The 27409-nt window shown below is 47.8% G+C and overlaps 1 protein-coding gene across 1 annotated transcript; it reads left to right on the forward strand.

The window, feature by feature from the left end:
- The first annotated feature begins 308 nt into the window (after nucleotides 1–308).
- SLC7A14 (solute carrier family 7 member 14) lies at nucleotides 309–27162 on the forward strand. The gene is made up of 8 exons (XM_058844027.1): nucleotides 309–426; nucleotides 13823–14212; nucleotides 19210–19446; nucleotides 20197–20414; nucleotides 22313–22459; nucleotides 23366–23574; nucleotides 24108–24985; nucleotides 26189–27162. Exons 2-8 carry the CDS (start codon nucleotides 13909–13911, stop codon nucleotides 26509–26511), a joined length of 2316 nt encoding a protein of 771 aa, XP_058700010.1. The 5' UTR covers nucleotides 309–426; nucleotides 13823–13908; the 3' UTR covers nucleotides 26512–27162.
- Nucleotides 27163–27409: the final 247 nt, after the last annotated feature.

Genomic DNA, 27409 nt, shown 5'->3' on the forward strand with positions numbered 1-27409 from the left:
GAGTTATTTTTCAGGAGTCAGACAGTTCGGGGGCGGCCACCCGCAGCCCTCAGGACACTTGGCCAGGCGGGGAGGACTCACGGGGAGGGGAGGTGTCCACGGGGGTGGCAGCCCCGTACAGGGAGCTCTCCCGGGGCCGGCACGGCCCGTGGGTACTGCCGGCGGTCACATGCGGCAGGCGGGGAGGGGAAGCGCTGAATAATTGAGGAGCTGCAGCGCCCTCCTCCCTCCCTCCTCCATCCATCCCTCTCTCCCTCCATCCATCCCTGCCCCCTCCCTCCGCCCTGCGTGCGCGGCCGGGAGCCGGGGTCGGCGGTGCCGGCGCAGCCCCCCCCGCCCCGCCGGCTGCAGCAGCGCAGCCGCCCCCGCGGGGAGCGCGCCCGGCGGCCCCGCAGCAGCGCCCGCCCGCTGCCCTCCGCGCCCGCGGTGAGTGCCCGCCCGGCGGGGACGGGAGGGAACGGGGTGCGGGGGGCGGCTCGGAGCCCCTCGGCGTGCGGGGGACGAGCGGCGAGCCCCGGGAAGGTCTGCCCGGAGCCCCGCCGGGGAGCGCGGCCGCGGCCCCCCCGCCACGCAGACGGAGCCGGTTTTGTGCCCCGCTCGGCAAAGGGAGCGCGGCGGCTCCTCCGGGCCACGGGGCACCGGCCCCGGGGGACCCCAGCCCGCTTCAGCATCCCCCGGCCCCGTGTTTACGGAGTGTCGGGGCACTCCGCGGCGGGGAGGAGGCGGGGGCGCCGGAGCTGACGGCGCGGGATTGATTGGAAACGGGGAAAAACGGAGCGTCAGGAGGGAGAGCGGGCGGCCGGAGCGAAGCGACAGCTCTCGCTACAGGTGACCGCACGGAACGCGCCGCGGGAAGGTCGGGACGCTGCGGGAGGGGGGCAGTGATGGGGACAGGAACCCAGCAGAAGGGAAACAGCTCGGGGGTCGGGGGGGTGAGCCCCGCGGGGCCGGGGTTCATCACCATCAGCCCCGGGGCTCGGGGGTCGGGCACGCGTGCGGCCGCGGCTCCGGGCGCTGTCCGCGGTGCTGAAGCCCCGACGGGGCGGCCCCGGCCCCGCCGCGACCCCGCACACGGGCCCCGGTCACGGCTCCGTCCTCCCCCCGGAGCCTGCAAAACTCCCTGCGACTTGGAGGCCGGTAATGGAGTTGGCTTCCTCTTTACGTCACCCCGACTCGGAGCTGTTTGTTGATTCCACACGGGTATTTTGGAGCTGCCTGGTACCAGCCGCCTGCCCGCCTCGGGCTCGGCGAGGGGTGCTCCAGCAGCACTGTTGAGAAGCCCAATCTCTGCTCTCACGACCGCTCCGCAGCCCGGGTTTTGTGGCCAATTAAATGATAGTTTATACAGATGGACTTAGTGCCCTCCTGTCACAGGCTGTGCCGGGAGTGCTCTAACACAGGGCTTCTGAAAACAGCACCGGCCACGAGACGAGGGGGAAACCGCGTCTGGCCGACCCCAGAGAAGATTCTTGTCTCAAAAGAGCCATGTCTGATTTAATCTAGCGTATTAAGTAATTAATTCTCCCAGTGTCCCTGAGTAGCAGGCAAATACATTTTAGCATGCCAAGGCATTTGTTTAACTGCCCAAAAACTGTCATGAGACTGAAAGTCTGATTGCTAAAGATATTTTCATGTGTTTGTTTTATTGGTACACATATCTGAGGCATGTGACTTATCAGAGTTGAAAAACACATTGTAAATAAACAAAAACCCTTAAACAAGCCAAAAACAACACCAGAGAGATAAGTTACCTAGATTAAACTCAGTATCTGTTCTTAAAATGTACTGCTCCATGGGGAATCCCTGTTGCATGAGAATTAGGGGTCTTGCAGACGTCCGAGGTCTGACTTCCCATTTTCATCTATTAAAGGTGGTGAAATTTTCAAACAAAACAGTTACTGATGAGTAGTAGATAGTGTCAACAAAGAATCTTGGGTCCTCTTGACATGAACTCAAATGTGCAGTACATATCTGAGAAGACAGCACGGATGCAATAGCTGTGATAAGACAAGTCATTGAACAAGAACAAGGGAAAAAAGGCTTGTTTAGTTGCTCTTCAGTAAGTGGAGATGTAGGAAGGAAATTTTACCTCAGCCCTTGAAAACAGACTGCTAGAGTACAGCAGACATCAACAAAAATGACAACAAAACTAGAAGAAAAAAAAAAAGGGAAAGGAAAGGCAAAGCCTGTCAAGGACTGTAGAAAGGCTCTTACAGAGGAGGAATTACAGCACCTGAGAATTCACTTCATTAAAAAGCAGAGAGGGGAGTGATGTGAATCCTTGAATCTAAGAGCCTCTACAGAAAGAAATTACCAGGCACCAAGTTGTTCCTCTGTCTGCCAAAGAGAGGCACAACATGAACTAGTGCTGAGATGCTAAAGGCAAAACATTCCAATTTAAGAGAGGGATCACGTTTTTGACCAGAGAAGTGCTGATGACCTGATGAAGGAGCCATCAGAAAATGTGCTGGATTCTCCATCTGTTTATGTCAAGATTTGATGTCCTCCCAAAATATGCAACTTAGCCAAAACAAGTCATTGGGCTCCCTGCAGGAGTAATTTCTCAGACAGACTCAGACAGAATTAACTCAGAGGACTTTATGCTACCTTTGGTCCTTAATTCCCAAAAAAAGGCACGGAGATGTTACAACTTTGCTTCCAGGTGCCCCAGCCACCCCTCTGGATAATTACAACCCCCACAGTGGGTGGGAATTTTAACCACATGCCAAGAGAAGAACAAATGAGTGACCAACTACTATTTTGAATCCTCCAGTTTTCCAACAGGCCTCATTAATTAACTTCATTAATTTCATTAATTAACTCTCCCCAAAAGTATCTCTTTCTTTGTGCATGTTGCAGTAAAGGGAAGCATTTTAAAACATAAATCATTCTCCTCAGGGAGTTATTCATGACTCTCAAGTCAAGACATAGCTTATCTATTCTCTAATTTTTTTTTGGATTATACAAAAATGATGAAAATTTATTCTTTGTGTAACTTCAGAGTCTCAGATGGGATCATATCAGAAAGGATTCCAGCCAAAATCATTTTAAAGGATAAATTTGTAGGCTGATTTGACACTACTTCTGAAGACAGTCTGGTTTCTCAGTTCTGAAATCACGCACATAAAATAAAATTTCTTCCATGTTCCCTTAAAGGCAACAGGAGATTTTCTAGAAAATTCAATGAGAACAGGAAAACCTCCTAATGGCTAAATTAATGTTTTTTCTCTGCAGCCCTGCAACATTCAAGCAAATAGGATGACAAGAATACAAGCATAAACACAATGCTGGGCTCCTTATGAAGCCAAACAAAAAAAAGAGGATAACAGAGCAGTCTGTAACTGACTTCTTAGTCCCCAAATAATCAAAACTTTGCTTTCAGAGCACCTGAGCTATTAAAATCATCATAATGTTTAAGCAACATATTGGAATATTAAGACATTTTAAAAATAAGAATGTAAAAACAGAGCAAATAGTTCTTCAGTTGTATGTGGCAGCGGGATCTGTATGTCACACAAAAACATCAGCGGAGGGAAGCATTTGTGACTCTCACATTAATAATAATAAAAAAATTTAAACCCCCAAATCACTTCTAGCTTTGTGCCCTCTATAATATTTAAAGCTCTGGTTGGGTCTGAGCTCATCAGCCAGTGAGAGACAGTAGATCTCGGTATGCAAAGTATCCAGAGCCCAGAAATACAGCAGGCCTTTCCCAGCTACTCCCTATGGAATGTGAAAACCTGGCCAGAGTCTCACCTCAGTCCAGGGTGAGTCTGCTGAACTCATTAAACCACCCACGTGCAAAATGGGAGCAGGCTCAGATCCACAGAGATTCCCAAGACATTTTTCATTTACAAGGAATGAGACGTAGCTAAGCTATGGTTGTCAACGGGAAAATGCCAAAATTGAAAGAACTGGAAACTGTAATTTTTCTCTTATATATTGAGAAAAATGCTCATAATTTTTTCTTGGCTCACTGAGTAGCAGTCCTGCTTCCAGACTATGCAGTCATCTTCAGGGGATGCTCTGGCCAGAATTTATGCACCCACCACAACCCATCCCTTGCTGTCACCAGGCTGGAACATCTCTAAGAGAAAACTATTTTTTCCCACAACAAAACTGTCAGAGCAAAGCCCAGGCACTTATGAAACAAAGCCAGCGAGGTGGAGCCACACAGCACATGACTCTATTGTTTCTGTTCCTCTGCACAGTCACTGTATCAATAATTCATGGAAAGTCATGATACCATAAATTAAATCCACCTGGCAGGTGAACAGAAGAAGAGCTTTTGCACCACGTGTGTTTCCAGCACCACATCCTAATTCTGGGAGGACAGGATCAAAGTATCAAAGTGGCTTGCTGCCTACAGGGAAATTGGTTTCTGTTGCCATGCTACAACTGTCTATGGGTGTATTTGTGTCAAAACTTTAGTAAACATCTATAAAACCACACATGTGGGCTCAGGGCAGCCTCTCTCAGCAGCCACTGGCTCTTGTTTATTGGTGACCATGACCTCAGTTAGTGGTTTGGTCCATTCCTCCTGCACATCCTCAGCTCCCTGAGTGTGAGCTGAGTCTTTCTCAACAAGTTTTTTTAAAGCTGAGGATGGAGATCCTCTCTTTGTGCATCACTTGCACACCTGGGCACATCCCACCTGCAGCAGCACAATTAAAACTTAGCTTTAAAAGTGTGCCTGAGCATTACTGAAGCAGGTCTTAAGGATGGACCTGTTGAGCTGTGCTAGATGAGCCACTGCCTCCAGGTGCTCAGCAATGCCAGGGTGGCTCCAGGTTGGATTTGGGCACCTCAGTCTGGCAGTGAAAGAAACATCTGCCTCTCCTGGCTGTCCTTCACTCCAGGTGGGAACAGGCAGGGAGCACTGGGCACAGCTCTCACGCCGCTCCAGCCCCGCAGCAGCGCGCTCAGGAAGCATCTGGATTCTCCAGAGCCTTGTCTAAGACACCTGGGCACCAGCAGGTGTGTTCCACTCATTAAACAACCAGCTGGGAAGCAACAGGGACTGGGAGATGTGCAATTAATAACCAGGGTCACCAGACCTGCTCCAAGTAAATTAAGACAGAAAGAAGCAATATGTCAAGTTCCTTTGGCTGAGAGCTTTGGCACAGACAGGAACTACAGCAATAATATTTCAGCAGCTCTTCTCTGCTGTGCAGGCACACCAGTGGAATTATTCTTGCCAGGCAGAGCAGCACACCATGGGGACACTCTGCTGACTGTAGCTGGGAGACAAAAGTCTCAGGAAAAGAGGTTGGGTTTTGGGGTCTTGCCACTAAGGGAAACTAAGAGCAGGGATGCAATTAGCTACTTTAAGTTAAGGTAATCATGTTGGCTTGCACTGATTCCCCTGCTGCATAAGGACATCTTCGGGCAGTGCCTGTGCATCACTCAGGAATATTATAATACTCTAACTTTTATGCTATTATCACATTTAAGAACACATAATTATTCATTTAATTCTGCTTCTCTAATACCATCCAAGAGATTTAGTGTTAGATGTGAGTTTGTAACTCACTGGGAAACGTCAAAAAACCCTCCTGCTACAGCACCAGGTATTACTCACACTGCACATCACTTAGGTGTTGCAGTTCCTTTGCCTGACTGATGATGATAAATGGCTAAACACATGAACTCCATTCTAAATCATCATCTTTGATCCACTTGTGATCACATTACTCATAAAATGGGTTGTGCTGAAACACAGCAGAATTACTCATGTAAAGCAAGGGGTTTTTTGTCCTAGTGAATAAGAAGAGTAAGCAGCAAAATGTAATAAAATCAGCAGGAGCTGCTATTCACTTCCTTGGGAGTGCATTGAACCTACCTCAGGCTTCTGTAGAGGAATTTAGAGACAGAGGTTACAACCAGCCAAATTCCCCCCAGCTTGAGGCTCCTATTTGCATATGCAAAAAGCTCCCATTGATTTGCATATGCTACTACTGCCTCTTCTGGAACATTTACTAGGCTTGGGTTTGAAGAATGCATTTTTCCAGCTTCTTCTGAGGAAAGCAGTTGTTTGAGATCCTCTCCTGCATTAATTAGCTGATAGCCAAAATAGCGGAAGTGGGGCAGCGAGGCATAATCAATTAAATTTGTATACCTGCTGATGGAACACGATAAGTAATTAATGAGACCATGTGCACATACAAAAGATAAATGCATTTGAAACTCAGCAAGAGCTGAACCGTGTTTGTAAGCTTGATGTGCTTACTGTGTAAAAGGCCAGTTCAGACTCCTACTGAATTATTACAGAAAGCTGGAAAGATTGCTGGTGAGTGAGAGTCAGCATTGAGAGGGAAAAGCCCAGCAGTTTCTTAGTGGGGAATAAAGGAATCTCTATAAAACCAGCAATCTTCAAAATAAAACTAGAGGTTTAAAAATAGTGGATTTTCAGGTCCTGTATTTGATATACAGAGGAATTTTTTTCTGGTTTGGATGATGAAGCCTTAGTGTTACATCAGTTCTTTACTGAAGGATTTGTGTTTTCATCACTGGGTTCAAAATGCTACCCAGAAATAAGATAAGTTGTCATAATGATGTATCAGCCAGACTCTTGCAAGAGTAAAAATCCATTTTGTTTAGAGAGCCTCACACATTAATAAATAACCCATTCTGTGAATTATGTCAAATGAGGAAAGCTCTCCTGTCTGGCCTGCAGCAAACCATAATGACTTTCATTCTGCAATGTAAAAGTGTGGGTCCACTGAGGAAAGAAAAAGAAAACACAGCCCAGTAATTACAGAGATTTCCTCTTGTGTGTTGTTAAAGCAAAGGCAGATTTGAAAGGAGCATAATTCTAGAAGAAGCTGTCTTACAGCCCAGGTCTACAGTTTCAGTGATACAAAGGCAGCTGTTGTCCACTCTTACTGTGAGATTTGGTACAGAAAATGTGTTATCTCATCAAAGTGGTAATTACTGAAAGTACAACCTACTGCCCAAAACCAGAGAAAAGCTCAGAATCACAAACCCAAGGCTGCAGCCATCCCACTGATGCTGCTGGCACTCGTATTGTTAGAGGAATCCATGCCCAGCATTGCAAATGGGCAACGCAGTATATTCCAGAAAAATCAGATGATGTTTCTCCTCTTGTGACAGCTCAGGGTCTGGAACTGCTGCTCCCAAAAACCGAGGTTGCAGAAGGATGTGCCAACATATTTGCAAGGCCAGGTTGGATGGAGCCCTGGGCAATCTGGTTTAGTGGAAGGTGTCCCTGCACGTGGCAGGTTAGGCTGGAACGAGATGATCTTTAGGATTCTGTCCAACCCAAACCATTCTATGAACCTACAAGTCTGTGTGAGACAAATCTGAGTTCCTCGACACCCCTTGCATGATTTTAAAATGCCTGAGCCTCAGTGGTCAGTACATTGGTCCTTGGAAGCCTGAGCACCCAGGCCTGTGAACCCAAATTTCCTTTAAGAGTTTCATGTGTTTGACATCACTGTGGTTTGTGACTGCAGAAAGGAGGGGGAGGCTGTACTCCAGGAATTGGTATCAATATCTGCACTTGGAATGCAAAATCACACAGCACCACAAATGAGCATTTCAAAGTGCACAGAGCCTCTAGGGTCCTTCTGCAGATGAGCACGTGCAGGTACAAAACCAATATTGACTTCAACAAGGCACATCTAGGGGACCATTAATCATTTTTAGCTTTGTTTCTTCTTGCATAGAAAACTCAGACAGATTAATCACCACACACTGCTTTAAGGCAGTGAATTCCTCCATTTTACTGGTGGAGCAACAAATTTTACTAATTTCATGTGGTTTCACTACTCTCCTAGAGGGAGCCTGTCAGAACAGCTCCAAGATGTTCCTGGTTCCCCACCTCATGTTCATCTCATCCATCTATTGATTTGCCATTTCCCTGCATTGTTGCAGTTTTTAAGGCTTTTACCTTCCCACCTCAAGACAACATTAACAAACGAGACCTTTTTGCAAATGTGCAAATTGATTATACCTCTTTCTCTGTAGTTCTCTTATTTTATTTAATTTTTTTTTTCCTTCTGGTGGTTAAATAGCTTTGTTGCAAACCCAAATAGAGCACTTCATGCATATTGCATTATTTACAGCTCGGCACACACAGACTCTTGTATCTGTCATACCCTGCATCCATTCCTACACTATTCTGCACCATGGAAATGATTTGTGCCCATGCAAAAAGTGCAGAAAACAACTGGAAAACCAAAATTCCAGACATTGAACTGGGGCAGGTGGATTTACCAAGAGGAGGGATATGCCTGCAAGGATGTGCATGAGCATCTCCAAAAGGAACATTTCAGCCTCCATCCCATTCAGGCTGCAAGAGATGTAGGTGCTCCACATGCATATGCTCCATGTGCATCCAGCCCCTAGGAAGGAGGAAAATACTTCTCCTTTCAGTCCCAGAGCTGTTTCTCGCTAGCCTGGTGCCCCAGAGGATCCCAAGAGAACCTGGACCAGCTGCTTGTGAGGTTGGCATGTAATTAATCCTGGCAAAGTTTAGCACAGCTCAATATCAAGGGATCTGCTGGCCTTCCCTGTGGCACGCTCCAATTTCACCTCTCAGTGTGTCATCCAGGCGGGAAGATGAGCCCTCAGCTACCAAAACCTTCTCATTGCTTACCTGCATGGGCACAGATCAGTGCTCAAATATTGATTTGCTATTTACTTAGGAAAAGGGAGGCACCAGCTGCAAGACAGAAAGAAGCTTTAACATCACTCCCATCTGTCCCTCTGCCTTTTCCCTGATTATCCAGGCAGTCCAGTCTCTCCCCAGCAAGGACAGCAGCTAAATCATCACTCTGTATCCCCCTTGAAAGCTGGAAAGAGGAAGAAGGGGTGATCTCTATGTACATGCTAATTATATCACTGGATTGCACATTTATGCTCTTTTAATACTTAACAGAATATAGTCTATTCTGTAGACTAGAACACAGAGTCTGGGAATTCCTGGAGGCTGCCTCTGGGTGCGTGGCACCCTTGCCTTGTGTTTTTGGTCAAATTAAACATTTCCTCTTTTATTTTGCTTATTTGTCAAAAGAAGATAATGATGTTTAGGCATCTTACAGCAGTGCTAACACTGCCAAAGCACCCAGCATAACATTGGTGGAACTACCATAGAAAAGTGCTGTTGAACCTCTCCACTTCCATTTTGCCATGAAGACAGAGAGAAAAGATCCCATTTCTTCAGGTGGTGCACAGAGAAAGTTGGTCTTAAACCTGAAGTGTTATCAGTGGTTTAATTTAGCGACTACTGTAGTTTAAATTAACCACAGCTCCATTTGAACCGCTCAAGCAGAGGTAAAAATGGAAAGATTAAAAATAAGAAAAGCCCAAAATTACCAGCAAAGGCACAAGGCCAGACTGCTGAAGCTGGACCCACGTGAGCGGCGCCGGGATCGGCAGGGACCAGCCCTCGCTCTCGGCTCTGTGCCTGGCTTTTAAATCGCTTTAAGGAGGGCTGATGATGGAGACAGAGCCAGCTCTTACAGAGGCAGCCCAGCTGGGGATCGACGCTGTAAAAACAAGCACATAAAGCTCCAAATCAAATCGCACTCGTAATGAAAACATTTCGGCGGCGAGCAGCCCCGGCAGAAGGCATCCCTGCGCTCGGAGCTGCTGCCCGGCTCCTGCATCCCGCCTGACGTCAGCTCTCCTGCTGGAGGAGCTGGGATGCGATTCAAGCCCTGAGCCTCTCCAGACAAACCCGCCCCACCGCCACCGAGCTCCAGTTAAAGGGGAAAGGGAAGGGGCAGCAAGGAGGTCAGCCTAGCACCTTTGTTCCTCTTTCTCTCGGTCTTTTTCTGGGATTGCAGCGGGGTTTGCTGCCAGGAGCTGCCTTTTCCATCATCTCGAGCAATCTCCGGCATCCCTTTGAGCCTTTGTGGCTCTGTTTGCCCAGGGTGCACAGTCCCTACTGCAGCACGGAGTGGGTCTGAGGGCTGATGCTCCTGCACCATTAACACCAGAATTAATATTCCTGGGGTCCACAGCCGGCGCTGCCTTGGGGGTTGATATGAACTGGCTTCAATCCCAGATTCCTGAAGCATAGCTCCCCTGGGTGAGGAGAAAGGGACTTTCCCCCTAAAAATCCTTGCAGCAAACTGGGTACTGGTGTCCTGCACGCCAGATCATGCTGATCCAGATGCTGGAGGCATCAGCAATCTTTGCTCTGCAGTAATTATTCTGTGAGCCATGGAAAACCAGGGAAAACCCATCCTTTTCCTCTTAATGAGTGCCCCTGCCTGGCTTTCCATCAATACAACAACAGGAGCTCTCTTTGTTCCGTTTACCACCATCGATATTCTGCTCCTTGTTGCATTCCCAGCAGATTTTAATAGAGAGCTTTGCTCATGGATACCCCTACAGACTTCTGGACAGAGGGGAGTCATTAACAGAAAATTAAGAGCCACCCCAAGGCACAGGTGTTTGGGGACAATTTTCTGGAGAAGCTGGAGCTATGGGGGTGATGAGGATGGGAGGTGCTGGGGGGGGGACTGTGTTGCATCTCCTCAGCAGAAGGAGTTTTACATGAGGAATAATTCAGTATCAACCCAGACACTAAAGAAGATCCATGCCTGTAAACACCTATGCCTCTCCTACTGGCTTGACTGCAGTTTTAGTCAATTTACCCTGATGAAGAGGAGTGTTTTGGTACAAACAGTGGTGCTGACAAGCACATGGTGGCAGCAGCAAGTGCCAGCCAGGGAGGAAACCGACCCCAACAGCCTGATGGTGGAGAGCTGAGCAGCTCCAAAACCCAGCTGCAGTTTGTCCCCTCTGAACCACAGCTCCCTTCATCTTCCTGGGTTTATGGTGAGAAGATTAAAAAACAAAACAAGTAAAAATTCCTTTTTCTTCCCCCTGTCTGCTTAACAGGCAGGGTTAGTGGAGCAGAGCAGAACGGTGCCTCTGCCCCACAGAGCTGGTTGCCATCCATGAGATATTTTCTGATGGTTTCAAATGGAGTGAAAGAATGTTTTCCAAGCTACAGAGCAGCAATATGCTGATCTCACTTAAACATCTGGAGTAGTTTTGAATGACTGCTTTAATTGAGTATAGCAGCAATTATAGAGTTATTTCATTTCAGAGGTTTTGAAAGGGTCTTTATTCCTTGATGACTTATAGGAGAAGACCAAACCCCATGGATTGCAGGGCTCTGTTGGGCTACCATACTGGAGGACCTGGTCATAGCCCAGCCCCAGGCAGCTGGAACAGCTCAGCAGCCTAAATCCGGGTGCATCACTAATCCACCAGCCAGTTCCTGCTTTAAATTTAAACCATTTAAAATATTTAAGGACTTTTCCTATCAATTTAGCAGTTAAGATTATTCCAGGACAAGACTGCCATGTCTTCTCTTGGGGTTCTTTGCCATGCTGGAGAGAAAGTAATTTCTATACCATGATGTGTCTTGAGAGTGAACTGGGCTGTCCACATCAGTTTGAGGAACACACTAATTTTTCCAGTGTGGATGTGAATTCCTCCAGTAAGGAGCATATGCCACCCTTCCCAAAGCCTTCATCAGACATCCCGAGACAGGATGATGAAAAACTGGGGTCCCAATCCCCCTTAAAACACAGGACAAGTCTTCCTATGCCAGAGCATGACCTGGTGATGACACCAAGGACCAGCCTGAAGCTTTGGTCCCTTCATCCCATAACATCCTACCTCTTCTGAAGATGTGATTCTATGAGAACAGGTCTGTTTCATCCTGGCTGGTGCAGACCCACTGAGCTCTGGCTCAGCTGCCCTCTTCCAACACAAACTTTCCTTTAAACCAGAAAGTAAAACCTTACCTGTGAGCCAGCCCATCCCACAACCAGCTGATTCCTTGAGCAATCCAAAAGACAAACCCAGGTTTTATTCTCAACCCAAGATCCACATTTACTCAGGAGCAGTAAAAATTTCTCATTAGTATTCCTAGCTAGAACATGCAGCCTTTCAGCCTGTGGTTGCTCCAGGTAAAATTCAGCACAATTTGAATCAGTGAAAGACCAAAACATGAAATGAATGCTGTGTTTCATTTAATAAACTTCAGCAACATGAGGCTGCCTTGTGGACACAATGTAATTTGTTTTGGATGTAAAGATGGAAAAAATAATTGTTTTGTCTTCAAGGAAATTAAAATAAAAGAATATTTCTGTATTGATGGGAAAGAAGCTGCCAGGTGAAAATTCATATTTAAGAAACTATTTTTCCTGTACCCTTGTATTAGCTTGCAGCTTGTATAATTCTTCTTGGTTTGCTCAAAGTCAAGAAGTTACCACGTGTCACTTGGAAGTCACTGCTGCTGGTACTATGAGAACTACACAGTTTGCTGAGGAAGAGCAGAAAGGGAGGGGGGAATGGCAGTTTCTGAATTGTTCTTGAAAATAACGATGACTAGGGATGGAAAAAGCACAGAGAAAGAGAAAACCAAGATAAGGCCATGACTTTTGAGACAATCTTAGGGCAGATGGGTTCAGGCAAGATAATTTAGAAGTATTAAAAATGGCTGTAGCTGGCCGTGCTGTTGGTCACTCACTCTCCAGTGGCCAGTGGAGCCCACACTGCTCCTGCTGAGCTTCTCTCCCAGATTCCCTTAACTACAAGGAGAGTTAAGCCAGACCCCAAAATATATTGCAGTTACACCAGCAAAACCACATTTTTCAAATTAAAAAAAAAATATTCCTTACACAGTATTTAAATAACTACAGTAATGAATGAAGAAACCACGCCAAGGAATCTTTTTCAACTTATGATTCATGGGAACCTGAATTAGCTTCACCTTTTAAAATTTTCCCCCTCAGGTTTTACCAGGATGATGGTACCACTCAAAACCCCCAAACAAGCAGTATAGCCAGAGAGCTGTAAGAGTGAACTTTTGTAGCACCAAAATAAAAAAATAAAAAAAATCACCTGTCCTTGAAAGGACCAGTTTGTGGTGATCCAGCCCCAGAATCAGCTCCAGCCTGGCACAGGCAGGCAGTGGTCTCAATGTGCTGGATAAAGGAGCAAAGCTACAGTCCCAGACCCCCTTTTTTTGCAGCACAGGTAGAGCAGAGTGGTCACAGAAGCCTAGAATGGTTGGAGTTGGAAGGACCATTCAAGATCCTCGTTCCAGCCCCCCTGCCATGTGCAGGGATGCATCCACTAGACCAGGCTGCTCCAAGCCACATCCAGCCTGGCCTTGAACACTGCCAGGGATGGGACATTCACAGCACCCTGTGCCAGGGCCTCAACACCCTCACAGGGAGGAATTTCCTTCTCAGATCTAATCCAAATATTCCCTCTTTCATTTTGAAGCCTTTCTCTCTTTTCCTTGCCCAAATTCTTCTCCAGCTCTCTTGGAGCTCCCTTTAGGTGCTCTCTCAGCCTGTCCCACAGGATGTCCCTGCAGTCTGCCATGCTGCTGGTGGGCTGGCACACGGTGCCACCAGGAGCATCCCTGCTGCTGGAACTGCAGTGCTGCCAGGCTTGGAGCCATGCTCTGTTCCCACCAGGGCCCAGTGTGCCTCCATGGCCACCAGCACCTCACAGTTATGTGTAGCCATCATTACTTTTGGTAGAAATTGAGCCATACAATGAGAATTTGGAGGAAATCAGGTTCCTGCTGTTTGTAGCGCTGTAGTAATGACTGAGGCTAAACCCATGTGAACACAAAGGAGGGCAGTGCATCATTGTTGTACGAAACTAAGGGTGGAGAAAGGAGATTTCTCCACAGCAGCAGCATTGGTCAAAGCGAAGCTCTGCCAGCACCAGAGCCCAGAAAAACCAACTTAGGGGGCCCTTTTGACTCTTCTTTTATTGCTGTTTCAGTCAAAAACTCTGTTCCCCTCTCTTGCAGGGCTGCCAGAGCATGGAGACGCAGCCACAGCCCTGAGTGGGTGCTGCTGACGCTGTCTGTGACCCAGCTTTGCCCAGCCCAGCACCATGAGTGGCTTCTTCTCTCGGCTGGACCCGCGGCGGGTGCCCTGGGGGGCCGCAGGCCATGCCCTGCGCACCCGTGTGCTGCGCACCAAGCCTGTGGAGTCCATGCTGGAGGGCACCGGGGCTGGGGCCACCCAGGGTGCCAGGCTGGCCAAGGTCCTCACCACCCTTGACCTCATCTCCCTGGGCGTTGGGAGCTGCGTGGGCACCGGCATGTACGTGGTGTCCGGCCTGGTGGCCAAGGAGATGGCGGGGCCCGGGGTCATCGTGTCCTTCATCATCGCTGCCGTCGCATCCATCCTGTCAGGTGAGTTTTGCGTGGGATTTTGAGTGATGTGCCATGTCCTGCATCCTCTCCGTTCATGGGTGGACACCTACTCAGCACCACAAGCTACAAGGAGGTAGCACCTTCCCCACCAACTAAAAACCATTTCCCACAGGTGTCACACAGCTCATGGGGTGCACTGTCCCTCATTGCCCACATATCAGACCAAACCTTGTACTGGGAGCCAGCAGCCCAAGCAGGATTATCTTGATGAGCTGCCAATGGCTTCTAAAAGAATGGGGCCTGTGGGCAATATTGTTGAGACATTTGAGAGTTTTGCAGTGTGTGCTCTAGGCTGAGAGAGTGGCCAAGCCACAGCACTGGGGCGAGAGTTTGTGGGAAACTCAGTTCCAGCAGGAAGGGTGTCAGTGGCTTGGGCAGTACCAGGGCCAGCTTCTTTTGTGGACATGGCTAACGGTTAAAAAATTCCTCAATTAGTTCTGGAGTTGATTTCATTGGCTTCCATTCATAAAGGGTCAGTCTTTGAATTTCCAAACAAAAAAAAACCCAATAAACAAGTGTGCAGAGAGAGAGAAATTATGTATTTTAGTGAAAACATGGTGAATTCTATCTCCTCTATAAGAACCCAGCTGAGCATATGGCTTGAGCTGCAGTTTCTACATGGAGCCAGTACTGCTGGCATTTGTCCTTTCCAGATCAGTGCTAACACGATGATGTGATGTTCCTGCTCTCTCTGCTCAGAGGACTTTTCATGCTGTGTCAGTCTGGTATCCAGCTTTTGTCTGTGGCTTGGATAAGGAAACCTGAGCAAATGGCAAAGGGCTTTGACAGGAGACAGGAACAGCCAGCACAGCAAAGTGACCCAGATCAGCTTTTCAAAACTCTGGATTTTTGTCATGAGAGGTGGAAGCACATCATGGTCTTTCCCTGGAGTTTGCAGTGTTGCTCCACGGTGATCCCACCAAAGTGAGTGGGAGTTTGAACCCCTGCAGCCCAGAGACACAACCCTGGCACAGCCCAGGGATGAGCCTCAGGCTCTCTCCAAAGCCCACAACAAAAGCCAAGAGCTTGCAATGAGATCCGATGCTTATTTGAGTTCCCAACACAACAAATGAACCAAAATGCTTGTTTTTTATCCAAGGCAGTAGATAGCATCAGTGTCCTTTCCCACTGCCTGCTTTCCCTCCTCTGCAAAGGTTTTGTTGGCCGAGATGCAAACCAAGAGCAAATGGAGTTTGGGTGGGTCTCTGCTAACAAAAACACACTGTCCTCCAAAAGGGGTTTTTTCACCCCAGACATGAGCCTTGCCCCGCAGCAGGAGCTCCTCCCGCCTTTGCCCACAGGAGCCTTCCTGCTCTGCTTTCATCTCCCCTTGCTTTTGTAGCCCTGGGAAAGTGTTTTGTGAGGGATGCAGTGTTTTGATAGTCTCCTTGGCTGCTTCCTCACTTCATCGTTAACGCTGCTGTTGTTTGTAACAGCAACACATTTTTGGCAAGTAAAACTAAGTAAGAATTCAGGAGCTGGACGGACTGTTAGACTCCTTGGGGATGTGATTTCAGCTCTCCCATCGTGGTCATGCCTGGTGTGCCAGGCACTGAGTTTGGGCAAGTGTGCACAAACAGATTTTAAAGAACTTTTCCTTTGTCCATCACAGATCACTAATACAAACCCCACTGCTTGCAAAAGTGAGCCCAGAAGAATTTTGGATTAAAAAGCAAAAAACAAAAAACAAACAAACAAACCAAAACTATCCAGAAGGTCGTCTGGCTTCCCTGGGAGACAGCCATAGGGAAGCCCTGCACTATGGGAAGCCTCTTTGCACTATTAAGCCGGGTTTCAGAAAGGGACTTTTCCAATTTCATCTATCCAACAAATTCCACTTATACCTTTCAATGTTTTAAGCAACACATACCCCATCAGGGTACTGACAAACACGCTATAAATAATTAAACTGCAAAATTAAATCAATCTCTTTTATTCTCTCACTAGAAGACCTTTCATTCATCTCTCAAGTAGAAATCCTTGCCCAGCTTCCCTCCACAAAGCCTCCAGTGCACTACAGGCTCCTGCCATCAGCTGTGCCTGCCAGCATTCCCCACTTTCACCCCTGTTCATCCAAAACCCCTCCTTAGCAAAACGCAGCAGTTTGCATCTCACCCAACCTCATCACCCTCTCCACAGCCTTTTCCACCAGCCATTTCTTGTCCCTTTAGTGATCTTCTGTCCTAAAGCAATAACCTTGTTTGGAGCACAGTGCCACGCTCTTACCTGATACTGGGGCAGGAACAGATCAGCAGCAGACGGGATGCACGATGGAACGGGGGGAGCTGAACATGTGCCTCAGTGCTGCCTGGCTGCAGGATGAGGGGCTGGCTGCACCTGCAGCTGCCTGGGTGGAGCTGGAGAGATGAGAGTCCTTGCTCTGTGGGTGCTTTCTTTATGGAGTTGCCATGGTGTCATGGAATGCAATGGACAGGCTCAGTGGCTTGATGAAAACTATATGCCTTCCTCAATAAGTTGGCTGCTCCTTGTTGATGAAGCATGGTCCCTCTGCATTTCTTGTGTGGTAGCATGAATCATTTGGAGTTACCTCCAGAGCAGCTGCAAGGCACTCTCAGAAGTTATTTTTCACCTGAAAGACCACTGCCATCATGCCAGTGCCCTGTGGGATGTCTCATGGTTCCTGTGTAGCGTTGTGCTAAGTGTCAGTGGCAGGGTCAGCATCCACATCACGGCCACCACCATGCCAGCACACCAAAAGCACCAGTTCCTTGTGCCACCAGTTGTGCTGCCCAGTGGCTGTTCTGTGGATGAGATCTTGGAAGGATCAAGACCACTCAGCTGTGTTTATGTCCTGCTGAACAATGTCCATAACTGGATAATTACACCAGTGTAATGGCTGTCACACCAATTGCACAAACGTAGCTGATATTCAAGAAAAAGAAATGGTCCTCTGTAGAATGTTTGTTCTTTCAAAAAACCATTGTGTTGTCTTGTTTTCCTCAGAAATTGCAAACCAATTGTCTTGACTGGGGAGAAGAAGATAAATCTGCCTCCAAATTAAACAGTTGTGACAGAGAGGATGTACCCAGCCTCTCTCTGCAGTCCCAGAGCTGGGCTGGCTGTGCAGGAGCACAGGGAGAGCTGCATCCCTCTGGACACAGGGGAACAAGGTGCTGAATAGCTTGAGTTTCCAAGGAGTAACTTAGTTTTATTGTGCAGTTAGATTGCATTACTATTATTATTATTAATAATAATAATAAAATAATAATAATAATAACAATAATACAGTGCAAATGCAGCAGACATTAGTATATATTTTATATATATGTATGTTTGTGTGTGTTTGATACATGCTGACACCTAATGCTGACGTTACCAACCCATTGCTGTACCCAAACCATAGTGAAAACCTTCTCTATTTTGGGATCCTAGCAGAATAATCAAAAACTCCAACATTTTATACATATTCATTTCTTTGCTTTGGCATTATCATTGTGTATCGATAACCATCCTCTTCAATCATAATCTTGTCATTGGCTAAAACGAGAGCTGCCTACAAGAAAGAGTATACACACACACACACACACACACACACACACACACACACACACACACACACATATATATATTTTTTTTTTTTTATTATTTTTTATTTAAGGCCATCAAAGAGAGAAACTAGATACTTGTCTCTGTCATAGCACCAGATTCATAAATCATTCAGGCCTGTAGTTATCTGTGAACACCGTACCTTTGCCGAGTACATGTATTTTTCATCAGCTCTGAATAATGACTGTCGGTAGGGCTGGATGGATGATGGAAACATCTTGTGGCTCCTGTTGGGCTGCTCTACAGAAATCAAGTTTTGAAGAGTCCCCTTGCAAAGCAACCCACATTCAAGTTAAGCAATGAATGGAATATAAAAGTCCTCTAAAAGCAAGAAAAGAAGCACCACCAAATTCAGCTTAAGAGATTCAACAACTCTGTGTTTGTACAGTGTAAAAACGGCACTTAAAGTAAGAGCAGCCACCTCATAACATTTTTATAAATTATTCATTCCCTTCTCTATACTAAACTGATTGCAAATTTGAAGCAATTATTATCTGCTAAATGGAGAATATCGGTTGATAGAGAGCTCAATAATTACTATGTGTTTACTCAATGGTAGTAACAGCCTTAACCAGTTCACTCATATGAACTTTACTGGGGTCTTTGGGCCAGGGGCTTAATCAGTGTTAAACATGCAGGACCCTTCCAGCACTTGTCCTGAATAATATTTGGGGAATTTGAGACTAAGTACATCCATTCCTTTTAAAAAAAAAATTAATGGTTGTTTTAATACATCAACGTGTCAGGGTCAGGTTTTTATTAAAAATTACCCTGACATAGTAAGCACACAAGGAGTTCGGAAAGTATTAAAGTCTGATGAATTCCCCTCCCAAAAGTTTACAGTTAAATACTTCTTGCTTTTCTTCTTCTGCACAGTTAGTTTTGCAAATATTCTTTAGAAGACTTAAATATAATATTTTTTAAGCATTAAAATAAGTTATGCTCTCTGTGTAAGACGTCTTCAAACTCCTCTTGCCTGGGTATGAACAGGAGCAGGGAGGATCAGGACAGAGCTCATGCCTGGATCTGCAGAGCAATAATACAGGGTGAGTGTTTGGAGATTGGAAGTTTGGGGCAGAGGGAAGTGTAACCTTCTGTGAGCCCTCCTGTGGCATCTTCCTCTGGGATGAGGCAGTGCAGCACTGGTCCAGGATCCCATGTAGACATCTGGCTGGTTTGAACTGTGTCTTCTCAAAAAGAAAAACCCATCACCACTTGATTTTAGCAGAATTTTTTCTGGTTTTTCAGCCAAGAAACCAGGGAAGGTGGGTCACCATGCAATGTCTCTGTGTTCCTGATGCTGACTGCAGTCCTCCTAGCACTTCTGGGAAGGCAGCACCAAGGCAGTTTTACTTTTTCCATTTCCCAGCTGCATTTTCCTTATGCCGCCTCCTGTTTTTTCCGAACAGGCGTTTGCTACGCTGAGTTCGGCGTGCGGGTCCCCAAGACCACGGGCTCTGCCTACACCTACAGCTACGTGACCGTGGGGGAGTTTGTGGCGTTCTTCATCGGCTGGAACCTCATCCTGGAGTACCTGATCGGGACGGCTGCGGGCGCCAGCGCCCTCAGCAGCATGTTCGACTCGCTGGCCAACCACACCATCAGCCGCTGGATGATCAACAGCGTCGGCACGCTGAACGGCCTGGGTGCGTCCTGCTGTGCAGAGATGCCTCCATTAATTGGGGCCTGAAAAGTAATTGGAAGCTCGTCAGAAGTCAGACATGGATATTAAGCTTCATTCATTATTTACCGTCTGTCTGGCTCTGGTGCTTGGCCTCAGCAGCCTGGCGCACAGGCAGGGTCGGAGGGGATGGGATACGCGATACTTTGAGCCCCTTTGGGATGAGCTGGCATTTAGAATACATGCACAGAAATAGTCGAATGGCAGAGGGTAAGGGCAGCACAGAAACACCTTCACCAAGTGCAAATACTCTGCTTGGTCCCCTTGAGGCACACACAGAATTTTGTTAGAGAACACAAGCCAGTGTCTGCTGTACTGCCGGGGACTGAGGGCTGTGGTGGTCCTGTATGACCAGCAGCTCCAGAAACAGTCCATGAATCCTACCAGTAAGGAAACCAGCCAGCTGTCCTGTACCTGTGTCATGAAAACTTCATGGCTGATTGATTTTTAATGAGTACTTGGCAGATGTTATGCAAATTGGGACACAGTCATTGGTTTGCTGCTCTCTCAAAAGTCCAAACGGTGTCTTGAGACATCAAGATTTATCACCTTAATTAAACAACTTTAGCTAGTGGAGGCATGGGCCTCAGGAGACCATTTTTACAATGAGACCGAAGAGTTCTGCAAAACTTCAAGGTCTGAAAAGTGCTTAAAATTCCCCCACAGAGCTCCTGGATATTCTGTGGAAGTAACACATCTCTTTTCTCCCACCTAGGGAAAGGAGAGGAGTCATACCCTGACCTTCTTGCTCTGGTCATTGCTGTCATTGTCACCATCATTGTGGCCATGGGGGTGAAGAACTCGGTGGGACTGAACAACGTGCTCAATGTCATTAACTTGGCAGTTTGGGTCTTCATCATGATTGCTGGTCTGTTCTACATCAAAAGTGACAACTGGGCTGAAGGGCAATTCCTGCCGTTCGGATGGCCAGGGGTAAGTCCTGGGAACACAGAGGGACACACAGCACCTAAATGCTGCCACACATTCAGCTTTGCTCAAGGTGTACACACCCCAATTCTGCTGTACTCTCCAGCCCTGCTAAATCCACCTGTGCTTTGGCCACGGACCTCCAAATCCCAGGAGTGCAGGCTTGGATCCAGACCTGCTCTTTCATCCAAACCCAAAGAGTACGGGAATGCTTTGCCCTTATCTCCTAACTCCTCTTAGCATAAACCCAGAACTTTTCCAAAATGTCCTTCTGCAGAGCCAAACTCCACATGAAAGTATCCCCGAGGAAATGCCACTAATTGCCAGGCAATGGAGCAGAATGCTGTGGCTATCTGAGGCAGGGCGCTCTGGAGAGCTGGCTCAGCCTCTGTGGAGTGGGGAGATACTTTTGTTGGCTTGTTTTCAACAACAATGTTCTCAAGCATTTGTTTTGAGCACTTCATAATGCCACCTGCCAGTACTTATTTTATGGATGTTCCCTCAAAGCTTACTGAGAATTTGGACATATTTGGCTTTTTTAGCTTGCTTGCACTGGTTTTTATCCAAGGATGAACAGAGACTGAAAATATCTCAGCTGGCCTAAGCCCAAGATAATTTCTCAGATTTACACTGCTCAACTCCATTGGGCTTTTGTGCAGGAAAATAAGCAAGAAAGTAAAGTAAAGCAAGAATCTTGATTATTGAAAGGGTCCCAAACCGCCATACAGTCCCTGCACCTTCCTCCAGTAAATCAATGCCTCTTTTCCAGAGAACAGCAGTGAGGAGAGGAGCACTGAGGCTCACTTGAGAACAGAGGTCATATTTACCTTTGGGTTGTGCTTGGATTGTTATACTATACAATAGGAATGAAAAAGAGAAAATAGATAATATCTGTTTTGCTCCAATTCAATGCATCAAATATCTCTTGTAAAAAAAAAAAAAAAAAAAAAAAAAGTAGTTTTAAAAGATAGATGCATACCCAAAAAACTCAGTAGGGCAGTCTCATCCTTCTCAGCTGGTTCATTGCCTCACAAGTTGTTTATAAAAGTAAATCCACCACCAAGCACAAGTGTGAGATCCCCAGGAGCGTAGGGCATACTTAAAAAGGGTAATTACAGACAGTCCCTGAAAGAGGTGAGTTTTACTGTGTGCAGTATCACTAGACAGCTGAGATGACAGAGGTGTAATGGACAGGAGGTACCCAGCAAGCTGCCAGGCTTTCACAGCTCCAAATCAGCTCACTCACAGCCAGGCAATCCTTGCCCTGCTCCAGCGTTCCTCTCCTATAAATGTCCTCGCTAATATTGTATATTTAAAAAAAAAATCACATTAAAAAAAAATAACCAAACAGTACAAATAATTCCTCATCCAAGTGCTCCAGTGTGTGCTCCTAACCTGTCTGCAGCTTCCAAGCAAAACAGAGGTTGTTTGGGAAGCGGCTCACATCTGACGGCTGCTGCTCTCTCCTGCTTCCTCTGTGAGCGGATCTTGCTGCCACATGAGACATCTTGCTAAGGCAGAAAGTGTAAACATGTTCAAGATCTCTACTCATAAAAATGGATTTGGGGTGGAGGATTGTGAAAGCAAACCTGAAATTGGTTGATTGTCTCCTCTGTCACCGGCAGGATCTCCCAGCAGATTCAGGCACTGCGCAGGCACGGGTTTATGGGGTGAGCTGCAGATGCCTCTAATGGCTCAGCTCACACGTCAAAATCTTTCCCCAGACCAGATCTGTGGACCCCAGGGTCAGTCCCCAGAGCTACATGTACACCCCCTGACCTGTGGCCACTCACCCTTTTGCTCAGACAAACCACAACAGGGCTGCTCCGTTTTTGCTCAGCTCCCTCTCCCTGGCTGGGTGCCAGCCTCCCTCCTGGCACCCAGGTGTTTGATCCTCCTCACAGGTGCTCAAGGGGGCTGCAACCTGTTTCTATGCCTTCATTGGCTTCGACATCATTGCTACCACGGGAGAAGAGGCGAAGAATCCCAACACCTCCATCCCCTACGCCATCACAGCCTCGCTCGTCACGTGCCTGACAGCTTATGTGTCTGTAAGTAGTTCCCACACAGGTGTGAATGTAGATAAATATGTATGTATGCATATATATGTATATATCTACCATGTGAGTCCCTTCTGGGCACCTGCACAGTGCCTGCCAAAGCTCCTCTCCATTTGTCCCCAGGCTCCTGTCACCTGACAAGACCTCTCTGCCAGCTGCAGGGACGTGGTGGCAGGCAGTTTTTTTCTCATCCTCATCCACAGCTATTTTTGCACCCAGGAGAGAAGCAAAGAAGAAGAAGCAGCAGCATTGCAGCATCCTTTCTCCTTGTTTCTGGGAAAAGCAGCAGTGCCTCTGCTGGAGATATGGGATAGGATCCAAGTGAGGAGAAGGATAAGCAGGGATGGCTGTGTGAGATTGCACTGCTCTGCACCCCAATATAAACATGCCTGTGCTCAGAGATTTTCCTTGCAAAAGAGCAAATATTAGCGGAGGAGAAAAAACACTGTTTTGTTTTTTTTGAAATTCTGAAATTCTGATAATTTCAAAGAAACTCACCTACTATCTCTCCTGCATGGGAGTGGGCTTCTCATGAAAACAAATTCTTTGACACAAATAGGCCCAGTGTTGCTCCAAGCAATGCAATCTGGATTTGGGCTCTGGCCCAACGTTATTTCCCACACAGGAATGCAGCCAAAGTGAGTGTTACTAACCTTGCCAGTCCCACCAGCCTCACCAGTCTCACCAGTCCCACTTGACTCCTGCACCACCTCTGGAGCAAGGTTCAAGCATCCCTTTCTTGCCTTTGGGTAGCAGAGATTAAGTGAATTAACCACCCTATAGCAAGGTGCAAACAGACCTAACTCCAGCATTTTGCATCCCCTCCACCCTGAGAATCCCCAACAGAACCCAGTGCTGATGCTGACACCCCTGTCCTGCTCCTCTTGCCTTGCCCAGGTGAGCATGATCCTGACACTGATGGTGCCCTACGATGCCATCGACACCGAGTCCCCACTGATGGAAATGTTCGTGGTCCACGGCTTCTATGCAGCCAAATTCATCGTTGCCATCGGGTCCGTGGCCGGGCTGACTGTCAGCTTGCTGGGCTCCCTCTTCCCAATGCCCAGAGTCATTTATGCCATGGCTGGAGATGGGCTGCTCTTCAGGTCAGTCATGCCCATGCTGGCATTTATTTTTAGCCTCTGGGTATCTGAGAGGAAATTGTGCAGGTGGGTTTGGGGGTCCCAACATGCCAACAGTGTTGTCACTACAGGGAGCAATGGGCACACACAGACACAGCGGGTGCAGAATGGGGCACGAGCCAAAGCAATATCCTGGGGGGAAAATACCAGGAGCAGTCTATCCTACAGTTTCTCATTTGGTGCTGGTATCTAGCGATTCTGATTATGTGAGGATGAGTGTTTAATTCAAGAGCTACTTGCAAAGGAGAAGCAGTTTATATAGATAAAATATGGGTATTTATTTGGAAGTATCCGAGAGCTCATTGCAGAGCTGGTCAGACCCAAATCTAACTCCAGATTCAACTTCAGCAGTGTTGCCAGTCCCCACCTAGAATCAAAGTTCCAAAAATCAACAAGACCTGGAGGGATCCCTGAGACTGTCCCCTGCAGCCAGGGAAGGGTTATTGCAGCAGGGAACCTCTGTGATTTTGACTTTCTGTGACTGTTCTGTGCTCCAGGTTTTTGTCCCATGTCAGTTCTTACACGGAAACCCCTGTTGTGGCTTGTATCGTGTCTGGGTTCCTGGCAGCTCTGCTCTCCTTGCTGGTCAGCCTGAGGGACCTGATAGAAATGATGTCCATTGGCACCCTGCTGGCCTACACGCTGGTGTCCGTCTGCGTCCTGCTCCTCCGGTACCAGCCCGAGAGTGACATCGATGGCTTCGTCAAATTCCTCTCCGAGGAGCACACCAAGAAGAAGGAGGGCATCCTGGCTGACTGTGAGAAGGAAGCTTGCTCCCCCGGGAGTGAAGGAGAGGAGTTCTCTGGCCCACCCACCAACACTTGCGGGGCAAAAAATCTGCCGTCGCTAGGAGATAACGAGATGCTAATTGGGAAATCCGATAAATCCGCCTACAACGTGAATCACCCCAATTACGGCACCGTCGACATGACCTCGGGGATAGAGGCAGATGAGTCTGAGAACATCTATCTCATCAAGCTGAAGAAGCTGATCGGCCCTCGGTACTACACAATGCGGATCCACCTCGGGCTGCCGGGTAAAATGGATCGCCCGACAGCGGCCACCGGCCACACGGTCACCACCTGTGTGCTCCTGCTCTTTGTCCTGATGTTCATCTTCTGCTCCTTCATCATTTTTGGGTCAGACTACATCTCTGAGCAGAGCTGGTGGGCTGTCCTCCTGGTCGTGCTGATGGTCCTGCTCATCGCTGTGCTGGTGTTTGTGATCTTGCAGCAGCCAGAAAACCCCAAGAAGCTGCCCTACATGGCCCCGTGTCTGCCTTTCGTCCCTGCCTTCGCCATGCTGGTGAATATCTATCTCATGCTGAAGCTCTCCACAGTCACGTGGATCCGATTTGCTGTCTGGTGTTTTGTGGGTGAGTCCCAGGTTCATTTATTCTAATTTTTTCACTGACACTCTTTCGGAAGGGTGTTGTTAATAACAATTTCCCTCATTGGAGCGCATAGGCTGATGCCTGGGACATACCCAGTCCTTCTCACCTGCCCCTTGTCATCCTGAAGTTCTTAGAAATCTCATTTTATCCAGCCCTCGAACCACATATAAAAGGAAAATTACACCTCCAGAAAACATCAGTTTCATGGAAGAGAATAACTCCATGCAAAGGTGACTATTTTGATGGCTTTTTTGATGCAAAGTAGGCCGGTCCTGAAAATTGCCTTGCAGGCAGGTTTTGTGCAGAAATCAGCCTGATTTCTTGCTATGTCACCCACATGAGCTCTTCAGCAGCCCACACCAGTATTTCAGCACTGTTTTTCCAAAGCCCAGAGCTTCCCAATCCCCGAAGCCCTGGGAAAATCAGGTCTGTAGACTGTATCTCCTTTTAGCCCAAGCTCTTATCTTCAGGGTAGGAGCATCTTAGGACTTACAGACTCTGCTGTGGACCCTTTTTTTTCCAAATTTAGGCTTTCTGACACATAACTAGGAGTCCAGCATATCCATAGTGCATTACATTCTGACCCACTTACTCCACAAAGCAAAGAGAAATAAAGTAGTTCTCATAGCTCCTCCAAGCTGAGCCATTGGGCAGGAGCTGCCATCTGAATTTTGAGGCTGGAGAAGACATACTCAGTGTTTTTTTGGCCCTTGAAGGCAATACATGAAGCTGCAAATCCAGGGAAAGTCTTACCTGAAGGAAAAGATTACTCCAAAGCATCAATTTAATCTGCTGTAATTAAGCACTTTGCCCTGTGGGTACAACTAATACCTCTTGAGCTGCTTGCAATGGCAAAGAGTCAATTAAAGCACTGCATTAGGTGTGATGTGCTCCACCAGCCCATCCATGGCTGTTGGGGATGGGACATCCCATTGGTTTTTCTGGCAGAAATGTGTATTCCTGATTTAACCTCACATCAGTCCCTCATGGCTAGCCCATGGCATGTGGAGTCTGGATTTCTCTATGCAGATGTCTGGGGTAGGTTAATCCCGTGATCCACTGGAAATCAGATCTCTGGATATTTGCTGCCAGTGAAAGCATTTGTGCAGGAAGGTGACATCAGGTAGGGCTGGTGGGACTAGGGGGTAGTTTGGGTCCAACCCTTTCTCTCTTGCCCCACCCCAGGTCTGCTCATCTACTTTGGCTATGGGATGTGGAACAGCACGCTGGAGATCAGCGCCCGGGAGGAGGCCCTGCACCAGAGCACCTACCAGCGCTACGACGTGGATGTCGACCCCTTCTCCGTGGACGACGGCTTCTCCTTCGCCCCCGAGGGCGAGAGCTACCCAGCCTGGGGTCCTTCTGAGGACAAGAGCTTCTCCTACCAGCAAATGGCGGACGCCAAGGAAAGCCATCGGACAAGTAGCAGGTCGAAAAGCAAAGGCCGGCACAAACCGCCGTCAGATGCTCTGATCGCCAACGACGAGTTGGACTACTCACCTGAGTAGCAGCACAGGCAGCGGGGCGCCGCACCGCCCAGGCAATGAGGAAAGCTCCCCATGGCTCCCCCACCCTGCCCCATCTTCCCCAGGTCCTCCACCACCACCTTGCTCACCACCTACTCGGGACACGCTCTGCGGCTGCCGTTGACCCCGAACCAAAACCACCCTTGGCCCGTCCCAGCTCCACCAGTGGGGTCTCGCTCTGGTGAACGCTGGCTGATCCCCCAGCACCGGCTGCACCAGTGGGGGCAGCGGGGTGGGAGATGTGCCAAACCAGGAGGGTGTTGAGAGGTGGAAGGAGCTGCATTGGGGGAAAAGTCAAATTGTCCCTGGGGAAAGTCCACCTGGTGGCCGCAGCGGTGGGATGCCACTCTAAAATTTTTGGCACTTTCTTGGCATGTGTGTTTTTTTCCTTTGAACCACCTAGAAGTGATAGCTGAGTCAGAGGCACAGAGAGGTGGGTAGGTACAAAATGGAGATGGACACACTCTTCCCTGGGAGTAGCTCAGAGATGCGTAGTTGGTTCCATCACACAGTTCCATTCTGGCACACTGCACAGAGCAGTGCTTCCCCTACATCCATCCCCACACCCCAAACTCCAATTCTGTGATTCAAAATTAGTCCATGTCTCAGTCCTACCTTTTAGCCCCAGCATGGCCCAACACCCCAAGTCTGTGGCTGGGAGCCCGATCCCATTCCTGGTCACAGTGAGGGCTGTGACCCATTTTTGGCTCAACACTCTTTGTATGAATGGTCAATGAGGACTGCACATTCCTCTGAACATAACCAGTCTGAGGTTGGGCACTCCTTCCACCACCTTGTGTCTTTTATAAAAATGACTGTGCTGTCATCCCTCCCCCTGCTGGGCACCTTCCAGTGCTCACTGCCCTCAGTGTTCCAGACA

Source organism: Poecile atricapillus, chromosome 8, assembly GCF_030490865.1.
Source record: "Poecile atricapillus isolate bPoeAtr1 chromosome 8, bPoeAtr1.hap1, whole genome shotgun sequence".
NCBI classification, from domain to species: domain Eukaryota; kingdom Metazoa; phylum Chordata; class Aves; order Passeriformes; family Paridae; genus Poecile; species Poecile atricapillus.

Bases quoted from the DNA above. Each gene is read 5' to 3' on its own strand.
- SLC7A14 (XM_058844027.1), top strand. From the start codon at position 13,909: ATGAGTGGCTTCTTCTCTCGGCTGGACCCGCGGCGGGTGCCCTGGGGG. The intron at 14,213-19,209 runs GTGAGTTTTGCG...TTTTCCGAACAG, and splicing joins CGTCGCATCCATCCTGTCAG to GCGTTTGCTACGCTGAGTTC. The intron at 19,447-20,196 runs GTGCGTCCTGCT...TCTCCCACCTAG, and splicing joins CGGCACGCTGAACGGCCTGG to GGAAAGGAGAGGAGTCATAC.